At 42.4% G+C, this 27,617-nt stretch overlaps 8 protein-coding genes and 1 non-coding gene across 9 annotated transcripts; 3 read left to right on the forward strand and 6 right to left on the reverse strand.

Moving 5' to 3' along the window:
- Positions 1-163: 163 nt before the first annotated feature.
- FPOAC1_007522 (uncharacterized protein) lies at positions 164-1,540 on the reverse strand (the record flags this gene model as incomplete). Its single annotated transcript, XM_044851978.1, has 4 exons — positions 164-719; positions 780-1,174; positions 1,233-1,340; positions 1,391-1,540. 4 exons carry the CDS (start codon positions 1,538-1,540, stop codon positions 164-166), a joined length of 1,209 nt encoding a protein of 402 aa, XP_044704648.1.
- Positions 1,541-5,356: 3,816 nt separating this feature from the next.
- On the reverse strand, positions 5,357-6,082 carry FPOAC1_007523 (uncharacterized protein; the record flags this gene model as incomplete). The annotated part of the gene is made up of 2 exons (XM_044851979.1): positions 5,357-5,489; positions 5,538-6,082. 2 exons carry the CDS (start codon positions 6,080-6,082, stop codon positions 5,357-5,359), a joined length of 678 nt encoding a protein of 225 aa, XP_044704649.1.
- A 6,621-nt stretch (positions 6,083-12,703) lies between these two features.
- On the reverse strand, positions 12,704-13,126 carry FPOAC1_007524 (uncharacterized protein; the record flags this gene model as incomplete). Its single annotated transcript, XM_044851980.1, has 1 exon — positions 12,704-13,126. The coding sequence occupies one exon, from the start codon at positions 13,124-13,126 to the stop codon at positions 12,704-12,706; it is 423 nt and encodes a 140-aa protein (XP_044704650.1).
- A 21-nt stretch (positions 13,127-13,147) lies between these two features.
- Positions 13,148-16,637, reverse strand: FPOAC1_007525 (uncharacterized protein; the record flags this gene model as incomplete). The annotated part of the gene is made up of 6 exons (XM_044851981.1): positions 13,148-13,913; positions 14,373-14,402; positions 14,591-14,894; positions 14,944-15,423; positions 15,475-16,444; positions 16,497-16,637. 6 exons carry the CDS (start codon positions 16,635-16,637, stop codon positions 13,148-13,150), a joined length of 2,691 nt encoding a protein of 896 aa, XP_044704651.1.
- Positions 16,638-20,062: 3,425 nt separating this feature from the next.
- Positions 20,063-21,143, reverse strand: FPOAC1_007526 (uncharacterized protein; the record flags this gene model as incomplete). The annotated part of the gene is made up of 3 exons (XM_044851982.1): positions 20,063-20,336; positions 20,390-20,871; positions 20,919-21,143. 3 exons carry the CDS (start codon positions 21,141-21,143, stop codon positions 20,063-20,065), a joined length of 981 nt encoding a protein of 326 aa, XP_044704652.1.
- Positions 21,144-22,000: 857 nt separating this feature from the next.
- FPOAC1_007527 lies at positions 22,001-22,072 on the forward strand. The gene has a single exon. It is a non-coding gene; the product is annotated as a tRNA-Arg (tRNA).
- A 716-nt stretch (positions 22,073-22,788) lies between these two features.
- On the forward strand, positions 22,789-24,075 carry FPOAC1_007528 (uncharacterized protein; the record flags this gene model as incomplete). The annotated part of the gene is made up of 3 exons (XM_044851983.1): positions 22,789-23,165; positions 23,214-23,688; positions 23,737-24,075. 3 exons carry the CDS (start codon positions 22,789-22,791, stop codon positions 24,073-24,075), a joined length of 1,191 nt encoding a protein of 396 aa, XP_044704653.1.
- A 136-nt stretch (positions 24,076-24,211) lies between these two features.
- On the reverse strand, positions 24,212-24,985 carry FPOAC1_007529 (uncharacterized protein; the record flags this gene model as incomplete). Its single annotated transcript, XM_044851984.1, has 1 exon — positions 24,212-24,985. The coding sequence occupies one exon, from the start codon at positions 24,983-24,985 to the stop codon at positions 24,212-24,214; it is 774 nt and encodes a 257-aa protein (XP_044704654.1).
- A 404-nt stretch (positions 24,986-25,389) lies between these two features.
- FPOAC1_007530 (uncharacterized protein) lies at positions 25,390-27,551 on the forward strand (the record flags this gene model as incomplete). Its single annotated transcript, XM_044851985.1, has 3 exons — positions 25,390-26,435; positions 26,598-26,800; positions 26,896-27,551. 3 exons carry the CDS (start codon positions 25,390-25,392, stop codon positions 27,549-27,551), a joined length of 1,905 nt encoding a protein of 634 aa, XP_044704655.1.
- Between the last annotated feature and the right edge of the window lie 66 nt (positions 27,552-27,617).

Below are 27,617 nucleotides of genomic sequence, written 5' to 3' on the forward strand. Positions count from 1 at the left end.
AGTTGCTATTTGATAAATGGTAAATATAGATACGATGGATGGTTTTCAAGTTGAATCCGCCGCATCATCAAAAAGGTTTGTGTCGTTAAAAAGTACATTCTTTTATTGTCTCGGTAAAAATTAAGTTATAGGTAAATAGGTATAGTATAGCATGTCCAAGTAATTAAGCAAGGTCCGATCCCCTTGTCTGTGTAACAGTCTTCTTCACCAAAACATTCCAGCCCTTCTCTGGTCTTGGCTGGCCATTCTTGTCTGCACCAGCAATGTCCGAGTGACTGCTGCTCCAATCATTGCGAAGTTCCTTGACAGAGTCAGTCTCGACAGATCTGCTGGTTCGCTTCGAGCTTTCGCCGCCCTTGATGTCGTCGCCATGGTCAATGATGGTAGTGACACCGATACGCTTTCCAGCATTATCGTGGAGGTCGAACCCTTCCTCGCCGCCTTCGACACCATGACTGCGGAGGTAACCACCGCCGGAGGGGTGGTTGCTGCCGGTTCTTTGCCAGGGCCTGGCAGAGTTTCCACCGCCTTCGGCAGAAGATCCTTGGCCAAGGAAGTTTCGGAGCAGGGGTCTGAGGGTAGCGAATGCTGCGGCAGTAATACCGAGACCAGTTTCGACAGTGGACCAGATGGCGACATCTGATGTGGAGTAAAGGAAGTCGTCGATATCGGTCAAAGAGTAAAGGTAAGGGAATCGGATGATGGTTGCACTAGAAGCACTGTATCACATTGTTAGTGATCAATCCAATAAATGGATATCATCAGATGGTTTGACTTACATGGCACCAGCTGCCAAGATACCGATAACAGAGATCTTGGTTCTCTTGCTCATCTGCAACTTCCAGACAAGGAACATGGGGAGAATACTGTATGTCCAGTCGGAGGCACAACTGATAGCAGAGTAGCCATAGAAGGCGTTGGCAACGACAGTGGCGTCGAGACAGCTTCCATTGGGAGGGTTGGAGGAATATCGTTGCCAGAAGAGAGATGTAGGTCGGCACTGGAGGACGAAAAGCAAGAAGAAGAACAAGCTGTAAAGCTCAGTGATACCGGTTGCGACATAGATGATCATTCTGTGTGTTCGGGTGACACAGATTCGGAGCAGGAAAATGGCGATACTGGCTTTGACGGCCATGTTGGCCAGGACGTATGTCGGTTCGCATGTCCACCACATCTAAGCAGAGATTTGTTAGATAAATACACCACGTAGTACCTGCATCAAAGCGACGTACCTGCATAGCCTTGACGAGATCATGTTCATCGGTGATATCCCTGAAGTGACGTCCAGTTCCGTAACGTGTTCCAGTGAGTTCGTAAGAGCAGAAAACGATAAACATAAACTTTGAATCTGTTAATAATGATCCACCACTGATTGATGCATAAAGCATACCTGGGCGATGACGGCAAACCAATCATCCAGCGCAAAAGCCTTGATGACAAAGGCACGACAATAAACACGTAGACAAGTCGCTATTGAGGAAAGAATGACAAAAGTGTATCCAACCGCAGCAATCTGCGTCGCCCGACTCTCGATCGCCATTTTTGCTTGCTGAAGAATGTGGATTGGATGACTGAACCAGGAATTCGGGACTGAACAGACAGGGTACGACACGAGTGGACATTCCATTTTCCTAAGCGACCGAGAGAAGCTATATATGAAAAGCATGAAAGTGGCTCTCCTTTCGCCACCCCCAAAAGCGGACCCCGTCCAGTATCCAGACGTGGATAGCCTCATGTTTGGTCTTGTGGAGAAGGGTCGGGCAAGGAGAGAGAGAAACGGGGAACAATTGACTATCAGCGGAGTCAAGTCTAGACCTGATGTGGCTGCAAATCATCTTTGGCGAGATTCCTCCTGAATAGAAGGCTGACAAGGATATACATAAAAGTGCCTGCCTGACTTGTTCTACGTGCATCGAGTCAGCTGCCTTGAGTCAATCCAGTATTTCAGCCAACCAATTCTGAGGAACACCGCCTTGACTCGATGCTATTCCAACACTATGGGACACTAGCCCGAGCGCGACTGGCGAGAAAGATCTTGGTTCATGGGTTTGGTTCATGGGTCTAACGCTAGCTTAGAAGCTTTGTGTTTCGTGTGTCAAATATGGTTAAAGCCATTCGGGAAAGTCGGACCAAGTTGCCTCAGATTAACCACATCAAGAAAAGCGCATGGCGAATTGGCCGGTCAGGCAAATGTCGTGGAAAATTCTTTTCACTCTAGTCAAAGTAGCCAAGCTGTCAGCCGTAATCACCACGTGCACTACAACGGGAAGGATTTCTGTCAGAGAAGGGATGAATGTCATTTAGAAGGGGGGAGGACGAAGCCATTGTTTTATCACTTTGTTAGTTTGTCTATCTACCAACCTGTTGCTTGCTAATTTGGTGCGTATATCCGGAGTCGGACAGTTTATCTAATATTTCCTCGGGGCACTTGTAGTGCTAGTTAGACGCTACTGTCCCCTTTTCAATGGAAAACCCTGACAGTCCCTACCTACCTACCTACTACTACGCATCGTGATCGTAATGATGAAGTCATCACGTGATCATATACCAAAACTTGACTTCAGCGTGAACTAGCATTCTTGACTGGGGGAGGTCTAGATGCCGGATGTCGCATTTTTTTTTTACAAGCCACAACGAGTCGTTACCTTTTTCAGTGGTAATGACTCGAGATGCTTTGCCTATGTCCGATTTCGCCTTTATTATTTCCTTTTTCTCAATAGTTTGTTCAAGTAGATTTATGTCTCGGTCCAATACGTCACGCGATTCTGTCTCATTTAATTGCTTTTTCTATCATTGTTTGAGCAACCAGACTCTATTGTTTAATGAAGATGTGGATACGACAGCTTGAAGAGTCTATCTCAGCCCAAAAGATGGGGATGGATGTGCTTGCTGTTGAAAAAAGGGTCCATGAACAAACAAAGGGTTCAACAAGTTGGATCCATTCAACAAGAACTTCACAATAAGCATAAGCTCAAAGATACACCGACTAACGTTTAACCAACCCCAGATCGTTGATCCAAAACGACCGAGCAGCACATAACGACATTCCAATCGAGGCATTCGCGGTTATGCCCGGAAAGAAGTCTCCAGAACATGTTAATTAGTTCGGGCTGAAGAATGTGACTGGTCACATTTGAATGATTCAGGTCTCGCTTGCATTATGCGACGAAAATCACACCTTTCTACATCGAGTTTAACATGACAGAAACCCTTGTGGGTAAAGCCCCGTAGCTGAAAATTGATCTGCAATAGCACAGACTCACAGAAAACTGCGAATGGATCTGTCCAGCCCCTGGAAACTCATTCAACTCCCAAATCTGATGCACGTACGTCGATCAGTGGAGGAATTCATGATCTCGTAAGGCTCAGTCATTGACCATGGTCAATTTTCCAGTTTTATCCTTGGCCGATCTAGTCTTTCTTCGACCTTATCGCCTGGTTTATCCCGGACCTAGTGTCTATCATCATTACACTTTAACAGATCTAGTCAAGATCAACAGGAATACCGTCTTCCGGTGCTAGGATGACACTGATCTGTGATGATCAACTGTATCATTATCTCGATAGCAAGAGAGATTGTCTTTGTGGGTAACGGCGATCAGTTCTGGTATCCGCATTTGAGGCGTTGTGTCGTAATGATAACGTTTTCTTTTATCTCATCAATGTCTCCAGACTTTAAAGTTCGAAATACTGACAATCAAACGGTACTCGTTGAATTAATCAACCAGGAAGCGGTTCCTTCAACACGTTTAATTGTTCTAGCTGCCGTACACTAACATTAATAAGGCAACCAATGCGGGCTCTATTGCCGGCCGGCTTTCTATCAGTTGCACAGACAGGATACAATCTCAAAGTGTGGAATAAATTGTTTTAGTGCAGAATGGATAATTTGAAGAGGCCATATGACAACGATAGCGGCGTACTAGAATACTTGGCATGGGTAAACGCGGCGACAATGGCAATAGAGATATCATTACGGTCATGTATATCCGGTATCGCCATGTGACGATCACTGAATGTGCTAGCGCTTTAACCATAGAGAACTCTGAGGACAAATGGGAACAAAGCCACAGGGTAAGTTCGGTTCTTTCTACATTTCTCATTTGCTTCCCACCTATTGAGATGCTGGAATAGCGACTGGGAAGATGTCAATAATTCTCACTCACTCGTCATAGCACACTGCAAACACAATTCCATAAGCCGAATTAAGACAAAATTAGAACGGCCCAGTCTCCTTGACAATCCACAACAATCTCCGATTTGGTGTTTAAATAGTTCAGGTTTCGTTAGACTGCCACAACTTCACTAAGTTCTTGGAGCATGAAGTCAATGAACCAAATGGTTGGTGATAACATCTTTAGCCCAAGATAGTAGCTTTTACCATATAGCCGACTGGTCAACAAAGTCACACATCTCATACACAGATCGAGTAACACCCAAATAGGGCAACTGGAACTTGTGATTCGGATTCGGAAAAGGATGATCTGAAACAGAAGGTTGTGTTGACCAGATAGGGGTCTCCACGACCTTCTGGAAACGCCACGGGCCGTGATCCCAAATTCTCATCAAGAAATCTCAAATATCCAATCAGAGGACATAATTTTGGATGATGCTATCACTGTTTTGAGAGGTGTGGCCGAAGCGGTGCGATTGAGTTCAGCACTAACGCTTCTTCTAGACCGATCTAGGCATGTTGTTCATGTGGGCGATTTTCAATGACGCGAGATTCGCGACTAAGTGTATCTAGTTCGGCTACGTCTTCCTCCTGGAGGCTAGGGTGGAACTGTAGACTGCTGGGAAGAATTGACACGGCGGATGCCGACAAAGACTCTCAAAGGGGCCTAATAGAGGATCACAAGAACTTCCAGAACACAGTATATTCAACACGTCACTCTGTGAAGCAACATGGAATCTTTGGCCATAATGTTGTCTTCCTTGAACTTGCAACAGTAACCTCATATCCAGGTGTGCCGATGTTTGTAAGTAACAACTTGCACAAAGACTATTAGTCTGCACACTTGAGCACCCTTTTATGGATCAATAACCAGCAGGATTTTCACTTTTTCAGAGCGGAATAGAAAGTTTGTACCAGTGGTTAGATGAGACCTTGACCACTTCAACTTTGGGTAAATACACAGGTCACTATGGGCCCATTGCGATTCAGGTGCATTTTGGAGAAAAGTATATAAGCAGAAAAGTTATTGATGAATTACAAACGTATATTTTGTCAACTGGACCTTCAGGGTCGAGGCCAAAATACAAAGACTCGTGTGTTAGAACGGGTCTTGTCTGCGTAACCTCGATGTCCATCCTGAAAGATCCTTCTTACTGAGGCCGAAGGTAACACAACAGCTTATTAGTACACCTCTATCTTCTTGCCGCACAGGCTCTCGCAAGAGACTTCAATCTTGGGGGCCTTGCAATCCTGTCCTAAAGCAGTGACAGACTTGATTCTGAGCTCAAAGTCACCTTGCTGTGTGGTCTCGAAGCTATATACTATTAACATCTGATCGTACCGGTTTAACTGTCTTACTCACCTGCGAATCATGATACTGGCGCCGAGGATATTGTGTAGGTCAAGAGGCTTGGCATCCTTCTGAACCGTTCCTCGAACGGTAGGGACAAGATCCTTGAAGTAGATGACAACCTGGTGAAGTTCAATCTCTCCTTTGATGATCTTGGTAGCAGGAAGCTGGAAATCATAAGCCCAGTTAACTGAAGGCTGATCCTTGCCACCCTTGGTCTCGACGTCAGAGTCCCTGATGTTGATAGTGTAGATCTTGCCATCAGAGTAGGGGATTTCAACAAGAAGGCGATCGTAGGGGGAGAGATCAGTGGGTGGCAGACCGTCAACGGTACGCTGCGAGGCAAAGCCAGAGCCACCAAGAGTCTCATGGTCCAAGTGTCCGTAGAACTTGGCGATGGGGTGAGAGAAGGGGTTCTCGTGAGTCTTGGGCTCTAGGACATCAAAGTACGACTGGCTGATACCACCGCGGACGGTATCATCCGAGGCAGTCCATATGTGCTTGTCCCATGGGCTGAAAAGAGCCAGGGCAGTGACGACGACTTGGGGGATATACATCTTGGACTGGAAAAGAGAGAGTAACGAATGTGAAGAGTTTGGACCGGTTATTGACTGCTAGAGGAGAGAATAACATCTTCTTATGTATTTGAGTAACCTTTGCCAAGTTCAGCCTTGTAATCTCCGTCATAAGACATGAGCCCAAATCAATCACACATCAGCTCACTGCATTAGTCTGTTTTGACCACTCGTATTTCCACCGTCTCAGAAAATAACCATAAACTCTATTCAGAGAGATCAACGTTACTAATATTGTGTCACTAGCCCTAATGAACCGAAAAGATTGTTCGATGCCAATTTCCAGGGTCATTTTAATCTCCGCAATGTGAGACCTAGAATGAGTGTTGTTCGGAGACAGGCCAATTACTGACCACGGTAGTAATAACTGTGAGGTTGGAGTGCCAAAGATTGGCTTGGCAAGGGCTAAAATATTCTGTGCTGGAATGTGTCGGAATGGAGGTTGGAGTCTGGACGGAAGGTAAGCTTAAAAGCTAATTCCCCAGCCATTTGTCCATGTCTTAGATTTCATCCCTCGTAATCGATTGAGTATGAAACTAATAATGTCTAAGATGACCTTGTTGGGAATGGTACGCATACTGGGATATCCACATCACGAAACTTTGCCATTTGGAGAGCATGGGATTGTCCATCAAGGTTCGATCCCTCAAAGCCTCCCCGACCACCGACTAACGGTCTGTACAATCATGCAGATTCACAGGTTGGCGATGTTGTAATTGGTTGTCTCACCCAAAATGATACTGTCGAATGGTAGGTACATACCCTAGCCCCGACTTGACTTGCTAGTACCCAGCTGAACCGTATCCCTTGCCATGCAGGCCGTACAAAGCCTGAAAACAGGGTCTAGCCTGTCCATCCCTGATGAACCGTAATCTTGAACAATCATTGGCAGTTTTTAGAGTCCAACATGACTAAGAGAAAAGTCATTGAAGGCCAGAATTATTTGAATATTTCCCTTTTCCTGTGAAGGAAACATCGCATGTCCAGCAAAACTACATCTCGATCTACTGATGGGTAACACTCTGTTCAGTCAAGGTTGACTGTTACCGTGGTTAAGAGATTCACTTTGATTTTTCTCATTCCGTTCAAATGATCGACCAACGCTCATATCCTCAGCCGTGCGCCACTGTAAGACGGTGTCAGATGGGGAAGCCATATTCTCAGTCATCCTGGAATATCAAGCATGGAGTGACAAAAGGCCATGATCTCTCGCCAGGCGCAATAATGAGAACAAAGGATGCGTGAGTCTTCTCAGAAGGCTCAACTAACAGATCTCAAAGTCGCCGTTGAAGAATTTGAAAAAAGGATAGCTGTCAGAGATTGTTTATAAAGCTCTCAATGGGATTGATTTCCTGAAACTTGTTATTGTCGGGTGAAACATTAACGCTAGACACTTGCTGACCAGTATAGACAAGATCAAAATCAGCGGCAAAACGTAGCAAATGGTCTAAGAGAAAGATAAATGACGCTGTAGAAGTATTGCGTGCTATGAAAACCTGCTAGTCTACTCTTCAATCTCGGTCAAGTCGACCACAGGGTTACCTCTCAAGTGTTGACGGTTTGTTCAAGTGAGTACTTTCATCACTGCCTCCATTTACCTACCGTTAGTGTCGTGGGTATTCAGAAGATTAAGACGCTGCTACTTCATATCGATCGGGCGCCTGTGTCTTCTTTGCAGGTTTCAAGTTTCTGATTATATAAGAATGTCTCAGTGTTGGTCTGGCGATTCGCACAAGCTTTACAACTGGAGATCAGGAGCAAGGATTCATCTACGCCCTACAGGGCTGACACGCTGTGAAATGACCGGATAAATACCCGATTTTCTTACGACTTCTCTGACCCTCGTATCAGACGATGGAAAGCTGAAGTGGCCAGCGGAGCAGTTCCCAATCAGCGATGGGTTACATTGAAAGACGAGTCTAGACCACGGATCGAACTGAAAGATATGACCAGATTCAGCGATAGAGTCTCTAAAATGCCTTGGCGTAATCCGCTACGGTTGCAAGTGCCAGGGTGGGAGTTTGGAACAACCAATTAGTCTGACATTGTCATCTATAGAGACAAGGATGATGGAGTATTTGCAAAGCTGAGTAGCAATAATGATAGGCAGCAAGGTTCAGCAAAAATATCAATAGCAGCTGAATCGCATTTCCTCTGTCGGTGTCGATTTTCCCCCGCACTCTAGTCATCATGACAACCACCAAACGTTTGCTCTTCTTCACAAACAGTGATTATAGCCAAGCCAACGTTGTTCTTGCGACAGCACATTCAATCGGCCTTGCCAATCCAGATATCAAAATACATATCGCCTTATTCTAGGAATTAGAGGCAGGTGCCGGCGATGCTTCTACATTCATGCAAGCGTCAGCATCTAAGCAGAAACTACCAACCCTAAAAGCCTTCATCTTCCATAAAATTAAGGGGATCAGTTAAGGACTAGCTACAAAGCGCCCAGGGACGTCAATCTTCGATACGCTGGAATTAACCCCAGGATTTATTAACTTGGCTAAAGGTGTAGCTACGTTACCTACTGTTATAGTTCCTTGGACTCCGGAGGAGTATATGAAGATCTATTGGAATATACAAAGGATCTACGATAAAGTTAATCCAGATTTGACCATCATTAAGCCTCTGTATACACATAGTTTAACATTCTGTAATTATCGAGGTGTAAAGTAGATGGTCCTTTCTCCAAATACGATCAAAGAGTTTACAGTTCCTCTTCAACCGAAGCTAGCTACGTTATAGAAATACCCAATGTAAGTTGTGAATCTAGAAAATTAATGATCCCAAACTCATTGTCTAGGGCTTGCTCAGCACTACCGTATCCTATACCTTGGAGTCTCATCCCAGCAAATATCGCTTTTAGCTTGGTAGCTGGCTATACACTACTCACAAACACACGCTTGAAGCTTACAACCGAAATCCTACACCAAAAGGTGAATCAGTCTATTCAGCTTATGACCATGATGGAACTCGGCGTCCTGAAACCGGCACCGGCAACTCTACCCATTCTTGTCGCCAACAGTCCCGACATTGAATACCCATTCGCTGTGATACCTCCACAACTCACATCGTGCGGCCCCATCGTACGCGCAGCACTACACATAGGAGAGGTTGACCCAAATTTAGCCGCGTGGCTTAATCGAGGACTAACTATCTATATCAATCTAGGCACACATCACAAGTCAAGTCCTGATGAAGCATATAAGATAGCAAAGGCGTTAAAGAAGGTCTTTAAGAATAATAATATATAGGAGGTAAAAGAGAGACTACTTTAAATTCTATAGAAATTAAAAAGAATTATTTTTATTTTGTATTTAATAATTTTTAAAATATAAATTTTAAAGTATATATTTAAAATTAATTTATAAAAAAATATAATTTTTAAATTTAAATATTAATATAAATTTTATTTAAAAATATATATTATAATTTATAAAATTAAAATTATAATAATTATTATAAAAATTTTTATTTTTTTTAAAAATTAATTATTAAATATTTTTTTATTAATATTAATATTAATATTAATAAAATTATATAATTATATAATTATATAATTATTATATAAAATAATAAATTTTAAAATTTTTATTAATTTTAATTATTTATTTATTTATTTTTTTAATATATAATTATAAGATTATTTTTACCTTTTTTAATTTTATTAAAAATTATTTATAATACTTTATCTATCTATATAAATTAAAGAATTATATATAGTTTCTCTTAAAATAAAGTTTTTAATATAAATATAATTAATAAAGTAATTATTTAAACTCTATAATATTAATAATAAATAAAAAAAGCTTCTATTAAACTATATAAATAATAATAATTTCTTTCTTTTTTAATCTTAATTAATTATTTAAAATATCTATAGAATTAATTAATTTTAATCCTTTATAATACCTTATTAACTACTTTTATAAGTCTTATATAATATAATACTAACTATTATCTTTAAACTAAGACTTATTAATAATAATTACTTTTTTAATCTTAATATTAAGACTATTAAGAAATCTATTAAATCCTATAAAAATATAGTAATATTAAAAGAGTTATATATAAAGGCTATTAACCTTTATATAATTAAGAAAATAAATAGCTTTATTAAAGTTAAACTAATAGCCTTTAATTATAAGCTCTATCTTTTATATATAAAGAGTTAAAAATTAAAAATAATATTAAAAAGTCTATATAGGCTTAAGAAAAAGCTTATTAAAAGGCTAATTATAAATTTATTATATATATAAGAAGAATTTCTAGATAAAATTAATATATATAATAGTAAGTATTTATATATTAATTAGTTTAAATAATTAAAAAGGTAAGTAATAGTTATAATTAAGGCCTTTAAGTTATAAAGGTAATAAGTAGAGTTAATAGTAATTAGATAAGTAATAAAAAAGTTAAGTTTATAAAATTAAAGTTAATATTAATAAAGCTTAAAACTAAAAGCTTAATATAAATTATCTAGCTATATAACCTTTTAACTTTACTTTATAAAATTCTATTAATATATTATTAATTAGTTTATTAATTAAGTTAATTATTTATTAAATTAAAAAATTATTTATAAAAATTTAATTTTTATAATTAATTTTATTTTTATAAAAAAAATTAATTAAAATTATTTAATATTTTTTTTTATTTTAAAAATAATTTTTTTAATAATATTTAAAATTAAAATATTATTAATATAAATAATAATTAAATTATTATTTTTATTATTTTTAATTATAATATTTTTAATTATATAATTAATTATTAAATTAATAAATTTAAATTTAAATTTTTATTATATAAAAAAACTTTTTTTTAAAAATTTTTTATAATATTTAAAAAAATATATTATTAATATATTAAAAATAAAATATTTTAAATAAAATTATTTTTTAATTTTTAAAATAATTTTTAATAAAAGAAATTATTAATAATTTATAAAATATTTAATAAAAATAATATTATTTTATAAAAATTTATTAAATTAAAATTTATTATATTAAAAATCTTATAAAATTAAAAATTAAAAAACTTTTAAAAAAAAAAAGATTTATAATAAATATTATAATTTTTAATATAATAAAATTTAATATAATAAAAAAGAATTATAAATAAAAAAAATATTTTATAATATAATTTATATTTATTATATTAAATTTTATTATATTAAAAGCTATAATATTAATTATAAGCTTTTTTCTTTTTCTTTTAAAATTTTCTTTTTTAATTTTATAGAATTCTTAATATAATAAATTCTAATTTAATAAACTTTTTAATAATATTACTTTTATTAAATACCTTATAAGTTATTAATAATTTATTTTCCTTATTAAAGATTATTTTAAAGATTAAAAAGTAACTTTATTTAAAGTATTTTACCTTTTAATATATTAAAATTATATTTCTTTTAAATTTTATAAAAAGCCTTTAAAGCCTTTTTTTTTTTATATAATAAAAATTTATATTTTAATTTATTAACTTAATAATTAATTATATAATTAAAATTATTATAATTAAAAATAATAAAAATAATAATTTAATTATTATTTATATTAATAATATTTTAACTCTAGGTATTAATAAGAGTATTATATTAAAAATAAATAAAACTATTAAATAACTTTATTAAATATTTTTCTTTAAAAATAAAATTAATTATAAAGACTAAGTTCTTATAAATAATTCCTTAGTTTAATATATAGCTAGGGTTAATAAAGACTTTAAAGTTTATTATTTTATATAGTAATTTTATTAATATTAATATTAATAAAAATATATTTAATAATTAATCTTTAAAAAGAATAAAAGCTTTTATAGTAATTATTATAATTTTAACTTTATAAATTATAATATATACCTTTAGATTAAACTTATATTAATATTTAAGTTTAAAAATTATATTTTTTTATAAATTAATTTTAAATATATACTTTAAGACTTATACTTTAAAAATTACTTAATAAAAAATATAATTTATATATTAATAAATAAATTTAAATAATTAATATATTATAAATATATATTAAATAAAATAAAGTATATATTATAAATTAATTTATTATTAAATTAAAGTTTATAATTAAATTATAAAGTATTATATACTTTATAAATTATAGTAAAATAAATTCCTTCTATAAAGGTTTATAATACTTATTAAATTGAAATTTCAGATCTATCTACTTATAAGTTTTACAGTGCTAGTATCCTACAGGTTCTATTACCCACTTAGACAGATTGCTATAACTTTGCTAACTGGGTTGAACTTCTTGGCATTGGCCATTGAGGGAACAAGAGAGCCAAGCCGCGATGGGAGGAAGGTGAACTATATAACGCTGTTATAGACACGATTTTCGGGACGGAATCAGTCCAGATACAAAAGACGGCTAGGGAAGTTGCTGTACGTCATCCAGAGTGGGAAGGTCGACAAAAGGCAGCCAAAGAGATACTCAACTACTTGACATGCGCGGACTAGGATTTCTGGGAGAGCCGACGGCAGTGGTCATGGAGGTGAGATAGCTTGAAGCAAGGATTCACGTATTAATACCAGTTATGTATTCTTTCAAGGTTCAGCATTCCTTACTAGAAGCGACTTCAAAGTTCACGCAACCACTCGAAGATAAGAACCAAGATATAAGTTTTCGCACTGTAACCGTGTAGGTCATACTGTGCACTCTGGAGAGCAATAATAATAATAATGATACCTTCACTCTTGGCCATGCTGGCAAAGGTACTGATGACTTCTTCATCGGGTATCGCCGCAACAGTTATTCGCCCATCTTTATGCAACATTGCCATCTCAGGTCCAACTCTAGGATATACCAACCCAGAAGCCGCCGATGGGACCGAAGCAGGAAGTCCCTCTTCTTTCTGTATAACAAGAGTCCTTGCATCATGTAAAGTTCCGGGCTTGCTATAGAGTGACGTAGCAGCATGATCGCCCAGGCTATCAGATCCACGGAGCGTTTCGACTACGTGCAACTTGACGTCCTTGTCTTCGATGAAAGCCGAGTACATAACTACCCATTACATTAGATTCTAGATAAAATTGACAATGGAGTTGCAGAAATAATCCTCATTCTGCAGATACATAACATGTCCCGAATCGGGCACAGTAACAACCTTGACATTCTCCTCCATACCCTTTTCCTTCGCAACGTTGCTAACAATCTCAGTCATCATGTCAACAAACGGATTAATCCTCACATCGTTCTCTCCCTTGACAAGCATAATCTTCATATCATTCTCCATCAAGTCAGGAACCATGGGTCGCATATCAAAGTCGTCGTTCTTCTGTAGCGTCATCATTGCTCGCCATGCGTCCATACTCAATGGAGAACTGGCAAGCTTAAGCCTCTCATCCTGTTCCGGGTTTGCATCAAGCCATTCTTTACTCGCCCAACCGTAGTGCATGCGTCGGATGGCATTAGTTGTAGATCCATCTTTCTCAACATCATTACGCATTTTGTCAATTTGCTCCAGTGACATAATCCCAAGTGCACTAAGAGACGCAGGTGGACAACCGCAGTATACCAAGTTCTGGATGAGCCCTGGGTGCCGACGCGCCATGTAGACCCCACTGGCTGCGCCGAGTGATAAGCCGATCCAGGCATGGATGGAATCGATTCTCATAACGCGCAGTAATTCGTCAATACCATCGATCATCTCGTCAAAGCTCACATTGTTGACGTCTTCCAGTGCACTACTGCGTCCATGGCCTGGATGATCATAGCTTAGAACACTGAAACCCGAAGCGGCGAGTCGTTCCGCAATGGGTTCGGAAAGCGAGATGTCTGTGCCAAAACTGTTTGATAGGATGATCCATGGGTCATTTGGTGATTTCTCGTGCACTGAGTGGGTTATTTTACAACCCGACGGTAGTGTTGCGCATTGGATAGACGCCGGGAGAGAAGCCATCAGGGTGGAGGTAATGAGATAGTAACAGTAAGTCGTAATATGAGAGGGAAGGATGTGCACTTGAGGTTTATATTCAACGGATCAAGAGTTGTTTTATATTCCTCTCTGAGAACCATCTCTGCTTTCATTGTCGAGGGTGTATCAGATCATGAGTGGTCAAGATCGGAAATCTCCGCTTACTTCTTCTTGACACGTCACAGGGATTGCATACCCTGCTACTCATGCTTACTTGTAGTCTCATTCCGATACCAGATAGGTCGGCTTATTTGTAGCTTAATGTGCATGATCTGGACATCGAATCATCGTAAGGAGCTAGCAACCAACAGCCAATATGACGTGAGCTCACCAGCAGTGGTACTGGGAAGTATCCGAGAATCTATCCGGAATTTTAGGGTCATTAGTACCACACATCATCACGGCAGGTCAAATTTACAAAAGAAAAGACAATTTATGTTTTAGTGCGTGGCTATAGAACTAAATAGAACTTAAATTGCAGTCAAGCACCCACGAAGATGATCCTCAACCAATCCTGCACGAGACAAAGGCGCCAGCATTCCAACATACCCATCAGGTCTGACAACAGCAATGACTCCATCATCCTTGGACACCCCAAGCGTCTCATACGCATCCTCCTTTCTAGCCAATCCGTACACTCGCATCTCAGCAAGCTTCTTGACTCCTGCAGGGATATCGGTCCACTCGAAGCGTGTGGTCAATGGGTGAATGACAACAAGGTTGATGGTTCCTTGAGGGAACTTGCTGATGATTTCGACCGATGATTGTAAAGCCAATTGCGATGCACCGGATTTATCGAGTAAGTCTTTGCTAGCAAAGACAAGTAGATAGTAGCGACCAGTGGGTGGCATTTCTGTAGTCATGTTAGCCTATACACGACCTCCATTTTCATGTACACATACCGTCTTGCAGATGTCTATGTGTTGCGTCTGCATAACGCTTCACCTCGACATCGAGAAGTCGTCGACCCGGAGTCAAGGCACCAGATAGAGGGTCTCCTCGGAACAAACCGTTCTGTGACTCTTCATCCAGAGTCTGAACAAGTCTTCCGGGCTTGTATTGAAGTCCACAGCCACTCGTAAATCCGCTGCCTTCGCTAAATACGCGAAGGAACTCTTCATGGGTCAACCCAGATGTCTCGGCATCTGCTGAACCAATGCGACCGGAGAACATGTGCGAGAATTTTGTGTCAAACTCGATGAGCTGTCGAGCTACATCCATACGTTCTGGTGAAAATGTTTCGAGTATAGGATCTGCTGAGCCTGGTGGGCATGCAGGGGTAAGTCCATGGAGGCTGTGGACGAGCTTCCAAGCTAGGTTGAATGAATCCATCATCGACACATTCATCCCTTGACCGGCCTTGGGACTATGTGTGTGGCAGGCTTTGAAACATTAGCATATAGTCGATATATACATGATTCGATATCACTCACCATCTCCAACGATAAATACTCTTTCAAGACCATCAAAGGTCTTGTCCGAGAAATTAGGTGCCATGCGTTGCCCGATTTGGTACGCAGCCCACCAATCGGGTTCTGTCCCCTCCTTGATCTTGATCTCATAAGGAGCAAAGACAGCTCTCGCTTGCTCAAAGATGTAATCAAGAGTAACAGCACCTCGCCTCTTCTTATCAGCAGACTTCTTGTCCATACCTGCATCCTGAGTCGTTTCCACTTCACCAGGTACTTGAACGTATAACCGAGTAAGATATTCGCCTGTCGCGATCTGTTCTCGCGGGATGATCATGACGGAGCCTGCATCTGAGTGAACAGCAGAGCGATTACGAATGTCGGGAAAGTTTGTGTCGGCGACGAAATCGCACACACCCCAGATGTGATCAGTCGTTTCGCCTTCGAGTTCGAGACCCATGCATTTGCGCACTTTTGAACGTGCGCCGTCTGCACCGATCAGGTACTTTGTTCGAACAGTTTTGTGTTGTGTTGATCCATCGGGTAGGTCATGCTCGTACTTGACCACGATAGGGAACTCGGCATTGGTCTCGTCGACTGTGTACTCCGAAAACCGGTGTGACCTCCTTATCGTTTCGTTGCCTGAATAAAGACGAAGATTTTCTTCTAGAATCCGTTCAATCCGACCTTGGTGGATTGTGACCTCGAATGGAAAGCGAGCTGGGACGTTGACATCTGGTGTGAAGCTTGTTCTCTCGATACCTTTACCGCTGCTCGCAGGATTCCAGAAAGCGACTTCTTCCATGTGACATCCCTCACCAATAAGTTCACTAGCTATTCCCAAACTTTGAAAGACCTCAAGGGTTCGTGGTTGCAGTCCATCTGCTTGGCCCGCCTTTAATGTGCCAGGCTTTGCGTCCAAGCACAGAAGTGAAGAATCCCCAAGGCCATACCTTGCTAAAAGTAGAGTAAGAAAGAGCCCACTCGGCCCAGCCTATACAGTCAGTAAGTTATAAGACAGATCTTTGCGCTCAAGGTGTACTCACGCCTATGACAACAACTTCACGCTGTTCGTCGACGGTATTCGTACAATCTGGCTTTTCAGAAAGTCGAGGTAGTGGAAGAGCGCGTGATGGCAAGATCCTAAGATCTCTCGCCGAGCTGGAAGTTTCTTGGAATACAGGCATGATGTGAATGAGAATCTAGATGATGTTGCAATGAATCGTCGGCATCTTGCAGAATTTAACTACTACGTTTTGGGTCTTGCCAGTAGAAGTGGAGCTGGCGGTTTGACAAAACGCTGACCAAAACTTACAAAACCAACGAGACCCATTTCAGACGCTATTTCCGAATCGCCGATCTTTTGCTGGTTCGGCAATTGAGGACTGCCGAAATTTGTATACATAGTTACCCGTGGATTCGACCTAACGGAGACCCCACTCATAGAGTGGGCGGCAAAATTCTGGGACAAGGGCAAAATTCTGGGACAGCCGGATACCCCGCCCTGTCGGAACTTCATTAGAATCACCCGCCAAATCCAATGAATTCCAATACACACATACGTATAATTCAGTCGACTCTCATTTATGAAGCTGCCTTTTTGATCTAGCCGATAAAATGCCGTATCCGTATCGCGTCAACGATGCTGTACGAGCCGCCCGGGAGGTCCTTGTATCACAAAACCGCCCCAAGCGTAACGGAAGAAAGCCTATCACTATAAGGGATGCCGCCGTCAAGCATCACACCTCCAAGAGCGCTGTAGGGAGGCATCTTCGATCGCTGAAGCTCGCTGGAAAGCCGGCTTTTAGTGATACAAGCGTTGGAAGGCCAAGGAATCTCGATGAAAGTGAGGAGCGCGCGGTCGTTGCATACGTTATGTGGCTCGAGAGATGTGGATTTCCTGCAAATCAGTCAGTTATTGAAGCAGCCGCAAACGAGTTGAGGGCATCACGAACTCCTCCATTGCACCCAGTTGGAGAAGGATGGTATAAACGCTTTCTTGAGGATAATCCGCAGCTACAGAAGAAGAAGTTAGTACGGGCATTTGATCGTGAGAGAGCAGAATTCGAAGCACGCGAAGTTCAGGAGGTTGAGGATTTCTATACTAACCTTGCTGATGTTGTGCAGAGAAGAGATATCGGGCCATCTCAGATCCTGAACGCCGATGAATGCGGCATACGAATAGGCGTTGTGCGTGAGCGGCTTGAGGTGGTCATCGTGAGGAAAAAACGCAACACAAAACACGAGATTGTTGCTTTTTCGAACCGCGAGTCGGCTACGATGATCGGGGCTGTAAATGCTGAAGGATGTGAGTATTCTCTTGATTCTGTAGTTTATTCTAATAGTACTTAATAGATACTATCCCTCCGTTTATGATCTTCAAATCGTGGCCAACAGAAGGGTGGGATGTTAATGATTTGGATAAGAATATTCGCTTTGCACGCTCTGAGACCGGCTTTTCTAATGCAGAAATCTCAATGGATTGGATTCGTCATTTCAACCTGCATTCCTTCTCAGCAACAGCAAAGGCAAGAGCTCTTGGTATAAACTTTACTGATTGGTACGGCTGTGATGAGTTTATGAGAGATATCGATAATCCTGATTTCATTTGGGAAAGGCCTTACTTTGAGCGGCCTGAGAAGGAAAAGATTTGGCGACTTCTTGTTATCGATGGCTTTACAGGCAAGACTTCCTTGGAATTTATGAAATATTGCCTGCGCTTTGATATCGAGATCTTCGTGCTTCCGCCTCACTCAACGCATCTCACACAGCCGCTTGATGTAGGAGTCTTTCAGCTTCTCAAGCTTGCACATCAGAAGGCACTTCGCAAGCACATCCGCGAGGGATTTCTGAACTTCAAGCGCTCGGATCTTGTTGCTCGCTTGCAGAAGATCATCGATGAAAGCTTCACAAAGCACAATATCATTAACGGGTTTGAGAGAAGTGGAATATTTCCTCCTGACGGCACAGAAGTCATACAAAAGCTAAAGGAAAAGCAGAAGTCTATCCTCTCTCAAGCCTCCCCTGCAATCCAATCCCTACTTCCCCAAGAATCACGATTCCGAGATGCTCGGGAGATTTCTCGTCACATCAGGCACAACTATCGTGAACGATTCAGCTCGCCTACTCGCGAGGCATACAGCACTATTGACGACGTTCTCAACGAAGCAATAGTACTAAATTCCTTTGCCGAAAGTCATATCAAGAACCGCCTTGACCGCATTTCCGCTGCAAATAGTCGAAAGATGCGTAGAAGAAGAGTTCATCCCACCGGCCTCTACGTGAACAGCACAACGGTGCAGCAGATAGAAGAGCAAGTTGCCACTACAACGCAAAAAGAGCAAGCAGAAGAGCTTCGCCGGCAACATCGCACTTGGAGGCAACTGCAGAAAGAAGAGGATGATCGCCTGAAAATCGAGTGGAAGAAGCAACACAAATACGATATCAATAACAACGGGAAGCCGATTCATATTAGCTTCAAGCGGTGGAAGGAGTGGAAGAACAAGGATATACAGGATGATGTTATTACTATTGCTCCGGCATCACGAGAAGCTTCGCCTGCAACGCCTGGGAACGGATTTTACTATGATACGAGCGGTTCCTCTGCTCAGCAGCGTTTCTACGAGCGCCTTCGTGGTGCAACAGCTGCTGGTGTTTATCGCAGCCCGTTGCAAGATATGCCTGCACTTCCTTCGAGCGATGGAGTTGAATTTAAACTCAGCAACACACAAGAAGATGGGTTACTTGAAAACCTCGTCACAGGAGAATCAGATGACTCCGATTTCAATGAGGAAGTCATCGAGGTAGTTGATCTTACGCAAGAAGAGCCCAACCTTCCTCCTCTCCCTCCTCCGCCTGTTGAATTTGAAAGGAATTTCTCCTCCACATATCACAGAATCATGGATACGCTTCGCCCGCGAAATACACAGTAAATTATATCGTCGGCACTTTCCCTGTTGGGAGGGAGGCCGGGCAGGTAAGTCACAAGACCTTATGCCGAAGGAAGCAAGTCTGACGGTTCCTCAGTAATCACATCAACTTTCGGCCGCAACACAGCGAGAAATATACATCGCATAATAAAATGCTCTTGGATATAGCTTTAAATCAATCCAATACTATCATTTTAGCAATCTCTATTTAATTCGGACCAAAAGTGACGAAGACTGAATGAAAATACCAATCTTTTGCACCTATTTACACCTATTTGGCTGTCCCAGAATTTTGCCCTTGTCCCAGAATTTTGCCGCCCACTCTATGAGTGGGGTCTCCGTTAGGTCGAATCCACGGGTACGTGCGGGGTAGCATTTTCTTGGTGAACTGATCTGATCCATTCTGGAAACAAGGTCTGTTGTAGGTACGATGGTTGCTCACGATGGTTACGCGTGTTTCTTGCAGCAGCACCATGACAAGGAGCGATTGAATGACAACCCACTCATTCATCTCACGTCTGACGGGACATCATTATTCGTCGCGGAATCTTAATTGGTTCCGATAATTCCGTATACCTGGTTTTACTGGGTTGGGTAGTGGACATGACAGAACACAAGTTCAGTCACTCGATTCGGGAGACAATCAACATTCATTGCTACAATTTTGATACATCCGAGGCCATCTAGTCTACATCCGGCACTGGCAGATCATCAATGAACTTGAAGTTGCGGCCCAATCCAGCCATTGCTTCCTCAGCCTTCTTCCTTCGAAGCTTAGCAGCAGCCGTATCCGTAACCAAGACAAAGTCATAAGTCATCAAAGCAGAACCTACTTTTACGTCATATTTCTTTGCCATCTCTTCATCTGTAACTCGTTGAATGGGGACAATGAGAGAATCCTTGACGCCAAAGACTGCGTCGGTAGACTCGTAAGGGTCATCCTTGAGGTAAAGTGCACTGCAGATACATATGAGCTATCATCCCCAAGTCGTCGTGGACGATGTTCTTACGTGATTAAAGGATCATATCCGTCTTTCTTGAACATGAAATGCATATGGCTTGGTCGGTAGGGGTGACGTCCCAACACTTTAAGCAACTTTCCGACCGGTCCATCGTGCGGGATAGGATACGGTACAGGAACGATGGCCTTGAACCAAAAGTTGCCCTCGCTGTCGCTCTTCAGTACAGCTCGGCCATCAGGGCCATTCCTGTCTGCGTGCTGCACATCGTAGAAGCCTTTGGAGTCGGTCTCCCACACGTCGATGCTAGCCCCATCAATTGGTGCCCCGTTAATGTCCTTCAAAGTACACAAAACAAGAAGGGGTTCTCCATCCGGGTCATGAGAAATAAGACTACCCTCTCCGACATGTTCGGCCTCGTGAGTGTGGAAAGGCCCCAAGACAGTGCCTTCAGTGCTGCCTTCGGGCTTTGGGTGGTCGATGGAGTCGACTAAAAGAGAAAGGCCCAGAATGTCGGACAACAAGATGAATTCCTGTCAAGGTCAATTTCAATACTCGCTAATGGCATACCGACACGTACCTGTCTAACATCTGATGAGATTTGACCGACTTGTGTCAAGAACTGAATGGCCGTCATCCACTCATCTGTAGTAAGTCTTGTTTCCCTCGCCAAATCATGGAGATGATTAACAACTCGCTCCAGTATATACTTTAATCGCAGGCTGCTGCACTGTGAATTGATGGCATGAACATTCTCGGTGATGTTGTCGATCGTGAGATCTTTCAAGCTGACAGGAGCTGCCATGATAGGAAGATAGCGCAGTTTGAATTGACTTCAATTGGTTCCCCGCGATTTTATTTAAATAATAACCCCGCGTTCGGAAGAGGTTGTATGGGGAAGATGTTGTAATGTGAGGCCGGATATAGAGAGTGCTTCATCGGTTTTGGGGTGTTCTTCATCCGAGCCGGGTTACGTCAGGAACCGAGAAGAGTGAATAAGCAGCTTCTAAGCGATAATGACTCGTCAAGAGCCACTGAAGCGGGGGTGGTCCCGCGTAACGAGACACCGCCAGATAAATCGTCAAGGTGAACCGCATAGCCGCAGTAACAACAACACGACACAGGGTGGACGTGCTTGAATAATCATTTCTAAGCCTGCGTGCCTCGGTATATACAATCCCGTGTAATGTGGTGTTATGACGTTGATGACCTTGCATCGATGTTCACTGTCTAGGGTAACCAGGGTATCGAATTCACCTTGTTACGATAACATTGAGGAAACACCAATTAAGATGTCTGTAAATCGACCGGATCTAATTTCGCTTTTACTTGCCATATCCATTATTCTGCATCGCCCCACAAAGAACTTTACGCTGGTGATAGTTCTATTCTTGTTGTACGTCTGAACGTGCCGTGACGAAAAGACGTGATATCATTTATGAGAAGCAGCTATCTGACGTTGAGCATGATGCAGTTTGGCTTCAATCTCAGATTCAAAGGACAATCGGTCTGAGTGTGTACTGCTCTATTTGAAACCTCCTATTTACATAGCACGACAAAGATTTTTGAGTAGCAGATTGAGTAAAACATGGCAGTGGAACGACAGGTCGCGTTCATGAGAACTTTTTCCAGCGTGTCATTTCATTAGTCATCAATTGACGAGGTCGTGTGGCCCAATGGCAAGGCGTCTGACTACGAATCAGAAGATTCTGGGTTCGATCCCCAGCATGATCATTTCTTTTTGCCAAATCTGAGATTTATGAATCGAGTTGCAAAGACCCCAGTTCCTTGTTGCCTTGATAGGTATATGTCATATGTCTTTAGTATCTGGCCTATGGGCTGGCCCTCGATGATATCATGCTCTCTTCCCTACACTCACATTAGCCATGGGTTGTGTAAACGAGAAGAGCTAGTATCTAATGCATAATTCTGTCAGCGTCTCATTGAACCTGCATTATAGATTATAGTTGCATAAATGCGAACCTTATCTTATCACGCACTTCAGCCAACCAACATAGCAGTTCAATACATCGCATCAAACAATCCGTGCCAGCGTCTGTTTGCCAGATATCACTTCTATCCCCAGACATCCCACTTCCTACCCTTAATATATACCTCCCTCATTAATGCTCGACAAAGCTTAGGCTAAATTGAGTCGGAAAAGCTGGGGTCGGAAAAGATCAGCGCGGAAAACGCATAATTTAGTGAAATAGAGTGTTTCATGTTAGAAAACGTTAATCCGAATAGGAAGACGGGACGTAGGTTACCGATCTCCCCAGATGATTGGAGGATATGCATATTTTTACCTTTCCGAAGACTAGGATATTATATATTTAATCCTTGACATCGGTCAAGAGCAATTCACTTAAGTAGCGGTCGGATAACTCCCAATCGATTGATATTCTCTTCTTTTCTTCCATTATTCTTGCGCCAGTGAAACAGTTGTTACAATGCATACCAAGACATTGGGAGTAGTTCTCGGCTCTGCCGCGTTGGCCAACGCCGTCAACCTTTTCGTCGCGGATTATGGTGGTAACCTCAGCACGCTGAAACTAACCGAAACACAAAACGGACACGATCTTGCTGTTTCTTCGGCATCACGCGGTTGCCAGCCTAGTCCATCTTGGTTGACACTGGATAAGAAGAACAATGTTCTTTACTGCTATGAGCGTGGTGGTCAGAATCCTACTGGTTCACTTAACTCATTCACCATTGGAAACAATGGTGCTTTGACAACTGTCTCAAGGGTCAAGGCACCCCGGGAGGGAGTGGCTGGCGAGATCATCACCGGTACCAATGGAAAGCGCGGATACTTTGGTGCATCTTAGTAAGTAGCATCGGAATTGTCAGTGCATAAAGTACTCACAAGTGGTAGCATTCCAGGCGTTGCGTCAGTTTTTGCCCTTGGTGAGCAGGGCGCTATCTCAGGAACCGAGCCACTTCAACAAGTTTCTTCGACTATCGAAAAGATAGGCCCAATCCCATCCCGACAAGAGGCAGCCCATCTTCACCACGTCATCATTGACCCTACTGGAAAGTATGTCATCACGCCTGATCTTGGTGGCGATGTTTGTCGCGTTTGGTCCTTCGACAAGGACAAGCTTGCTCCCATTGCTGAAGTAGGCTCTCTCAAAGCCCCCGCTGGATCTGGACCTCGCCATGGGTTCTTCAAGGTCACCAAGGCCGGTGAAACATTCTTCATCTTCAACGGTGAACTTGACCAAAAGGTCTACTCTTACCGAGTCAAGTACACCCGTACAGGCCTTTCTTTCACAAAGGTCTTTGAGATCACATCGCTCAATGCCGCCTTCCCTCCTAACACGGCTCCCATCAGCGAGATTGCTATGAGTGTGAGTCATGTCCAGAACCAAAACATAACTACATACTGACTGTAATAGCCCGATGAACGATTTGTGGTAGTGTCGAACCGTGAAAAGTCCTTTGCCACTTCCATCGAAGCGCGCTCTGGTCCTTCAGACACCCTCACCACATTCTTGATCAAGGATAACGGTACTCTTGAGCCAGTGCAGGCAGCTCCATCTGGAGGTTGGCTCCCACGCCAATTCTCCTTCAACAAAGCTGGTGACAAGATTGCTGTCGGTCATCAAGTCAACCAGACTGTTGTCATTTGGAAGCGTGATGTTCAGACAGGCAAGATTGTCACTGAGCAGGAAGGCGGAAAGTTGGCACAGATCAAGCTCACGGGTGATGTCGTTGCTACAGTTTGGGATGAGTGAGGTCTTTGTTGATAAGTCAATAACTTGTTTTTAGAATTGAGACTGCTTAAGTGTTCTACTATATTCCACTGCTTTCAAATGCCAAGTTCCTCGAATGACAAAACCTTATAATTCTATCTTCACTGCTGTTCCTGCGCTAACGATATCTCCATTTGTTTCTTCTCTCAAATACTGCCTGAAACAGGGCATTCAGAGCCCGAATGTCCGCTACTTCAGCAGGATCGCTATCGATCCATTCATCGTCCGTACCAACATACCTCATTCCGAATCCTTCCCCGGATTCGAACTTATGAAATGGCCAGTGATTCTGCTCAATAAAAGGCGTATATCCGTTTTGCACATCGGTTAATGTCTCGTCTAAGGTAGTGGCTGCGTCGTCTCCCTGGCCATATACCTCCGGGTATGTGTCCCAAGCGATACTCAACTCGATGAGATGTGGCAGGCGATCACGAATGTTATTGAATATTGTTTCCCATCTTAAATCAAAGGTAAAAAAGTCTGATCTGGCATATTGATGGCCAACGAACCATGGTCGACCATCAAATCTCTCCCAGTCTTGCGTGTCGACGCTCCATCTGTGTATCGTATTTGGCAGAAAGTGGAAATGAGTGACAATTGTGCAGAAGTATAATTGAAGACGTGTCAATGTCGTTTGGTTAAGGATCCAGTCGAATTGATCATAGTGACCGATGTTGAAGGATTCCAGCTTCAGTGTTTTCAGTTTCGGAAACACAAGACTCTTGCCTCTAAACCCGGATTTAAATAGACCCCAATCCCAAGCAGACGTCAGAGTGAGCTCCACCAGTTGATCCATGACAGGAACCAATATTGTATGTTCAAGAATCGGTTCAAAATTGATCTTGTTCATACGAACAAAATCGCCGGGGCTACTGATGTCGTTTTGTAGCATTTCAATATGCAAGCGCTCGACGCCCTTGAAAAGGCCCCTAATGAGCGTCTCGGGCAGACGGTGATCCCGAAAGTTGGTCAGTTTAATCTCCCGAATAGGTGATAATATATCAGGGGCCTAAACTGCTACTATTAGAAGAAGTAATATAGTCACTATTAGATCGCAGAGAAGTCTTAATAATATAGTTAATTAGAAGGTATTAATAATAATAATACTCGTTGGCTAGCCGGGAGGGGGTGCCAACTAAGCAAGCTTAGTTGGCCACAAAAGTATGAGACAAGGCGAAAAGTGTGAGACAACCCCGCACAGGCTGCTGTCGCAAAATCATGACTTTTGCCCGCCAAAACCAATGATTTCTAGGACATCAATCAGTAAAAAAGTCATATATCACGTCCATCAAAATTATGCCCTCACAATCAAATCTGAGAGCTGCTCAGGCCGTTGTTCTTTCACGCCAGCGACTTCGCCGCGGTCTCAATCGTGATGCTGCCGGCCGCCGAAAGAAGCCACTGACTCTTCGTGCTGCTGAAGCTCGATATGCCGGCTCTGCTCGTGCATCTATCGGCCGCATCGTCAAGAGACTTGAGGCTGCGAATACCGTAGATTATGAGGATGTTGTCGATCCTAAGATGGGGCGCCCGCGGCAACTCACGGATGAGGAAGAAGAAGCTATCGTGTGTTATATCATCTGGATGGAAAAGTCAGGCCTGCCTGCCTCCAAGTGGGAAATAGAAGATGCAGCACTTACTCTGCGGCGCCGCCGTGATCCTGATGCGAGACCTGTGAGCAAGATGTGGTACTCTCGCTTCCGCGATGATCATCCTGAGCTTGCGAAATCGATATTGAAGTCGAGAGAAGCTTCGCGTGCCGAATATGAGGAAGGCGGCGTTGATGATACGAAGGAGTGGTTCCAACGCCTCAGCGATGTGATGACGAAGTACAATATCGGTGCATCAGAGACCTGGAATGCAGATGAAGCAGGAGTTAGAGTCGGAATGCTACGAGATAAGATGGAATGCCTCGTTGTACGCACCAAGAAGAAGTCAGCAACAGAGGTATTTTCTCCGCAAGATCGCGAGACTTGCACAGTCATCGGCTCAGGCAACGCAGCCGGCGCAACAACGCCCCCCTGGCTGATCTTCAAGTCGTTGCCAACGCTTGAGTGGGCGTTCATTGAAGGCGATCCTGATATGCGCTTCGCTCAGTCAGACTCGGCATTCTCAAGTGCGGCGATAACGCTCGAGTGGGCGAAGCACTTCAACCGATGCTCGTGGGAGAAATCTGCTACTGTACAGAAACGTCAGCTTGATTTTGAAGAGTGGTTTGGGTGTAATGAGCACCTTCAGGATACAAATAACCGCTTGGTTACTCACGATATGCCTCCCGCGGCGAGGCGTTGCGGAAGGGAAATCTTACCTTTGGCCGGCGTGCCTTTGCAGGAGCTTTTCAGGTATGTGCCTTCTTAATCAGCCTTCACCGAAAAAGGCCCCTTTTCTCACCAAAATCAGGAGATCTTTAATGAAGGCTTCACTGCCGCTCACATCATCTCGGGCTTCCAAAAAACGGGCATCTACCCTCCCACAGACCGACCTGCCATAGAATATCTTCTCAGGAAGCAGCTCAAGAAGAAGAAGACCTTCACGCCTGCTCATTTCTCACTTCTTCCCTCAGATATGCGATTTCACGCCGCTTCCAGCACCGCCGAGACCATCGGCGAGCGATATCACGATATCCTCAGTTCTCCTACGCTCGCAGGGCTCCGGCACATTCGCAACATCGTTCATGAAGCTGTGGTGCTTGAGGATGTTATCAAAAGTACGTGGATGATCGAAGAACTCGCATCGAAAAGCGGTATCACGAGAGAAAGCGAGGCCGCCGCGCAAAGACTGTCTCTGACCTTATTCCTACAGTATCGCTGCAAGATCTGCGAGATCAACAAGAGGAGGCTATCGCCGACGATAAGAAGAAGCAACATAAGCAGGGTATACGATTCACACGATCTGTCATCATCAAGGAGATGAACCGCCTCAAGGATGAGTGGCGAGAGAATAAAGAAGTTATCGTCAACGGCATACCAAAGAGGCTGCAGTTCAAGCAGTGGTTGGAGCACACAGGGAAGCAATATGACTATTTATCTATGGATACACAGCGTTCACAAATGACTCAAGCACTGAAAGAAGAGACTGACGGCTATATGATAGATACACAACTCCCTGATGATGTGCGTGAAGCTATCCGCAAGGCACAGTATGCCGCGAAGCCCCTCAGCGCCGTTGATCTCACCGGCCTCCCTCACAGTGATGATACGGTCACTTTCAACCTCACACAAGCACACGAGCACGAGGAAATGGATGAAGAAGACGAGATTCTTCCTGTAATTGAAGTCGCCGGCGGCAGCGAAGTCGAGATGCCCTCATCGCCGCCCTGTGCACCTGACTCTGAGTCATCACTACCTACACTTCCCTCAACTCCTTGTCCCTATCAACACCACACGCAGCTTCATGAGTCACTTCGTGATATCATCAGGGGAATAAGAACGGCACAAGAAGATAGCCTTATTGGCTAAGAAAACAGATATACGGCACATTTTGGCAGGGAAGCTGTTTCCCTTGCCAGAGCATCACCAGAGCCG

This window comes from Fusarium poae, chromosome 3 (genome assembly GCF_019609905.1).
Source record: "Fusarium poae strain DAOMC 252244 chromosome 3, whole genome shotgun sequence".
In the NCBI taxonomy this organism is placed as follows: Eukaryota; Fungi; Ascomycota; class Sordariomycetes; order Hypocreales; family Nectriaceae; genus Fusarium; species Fusarium poae.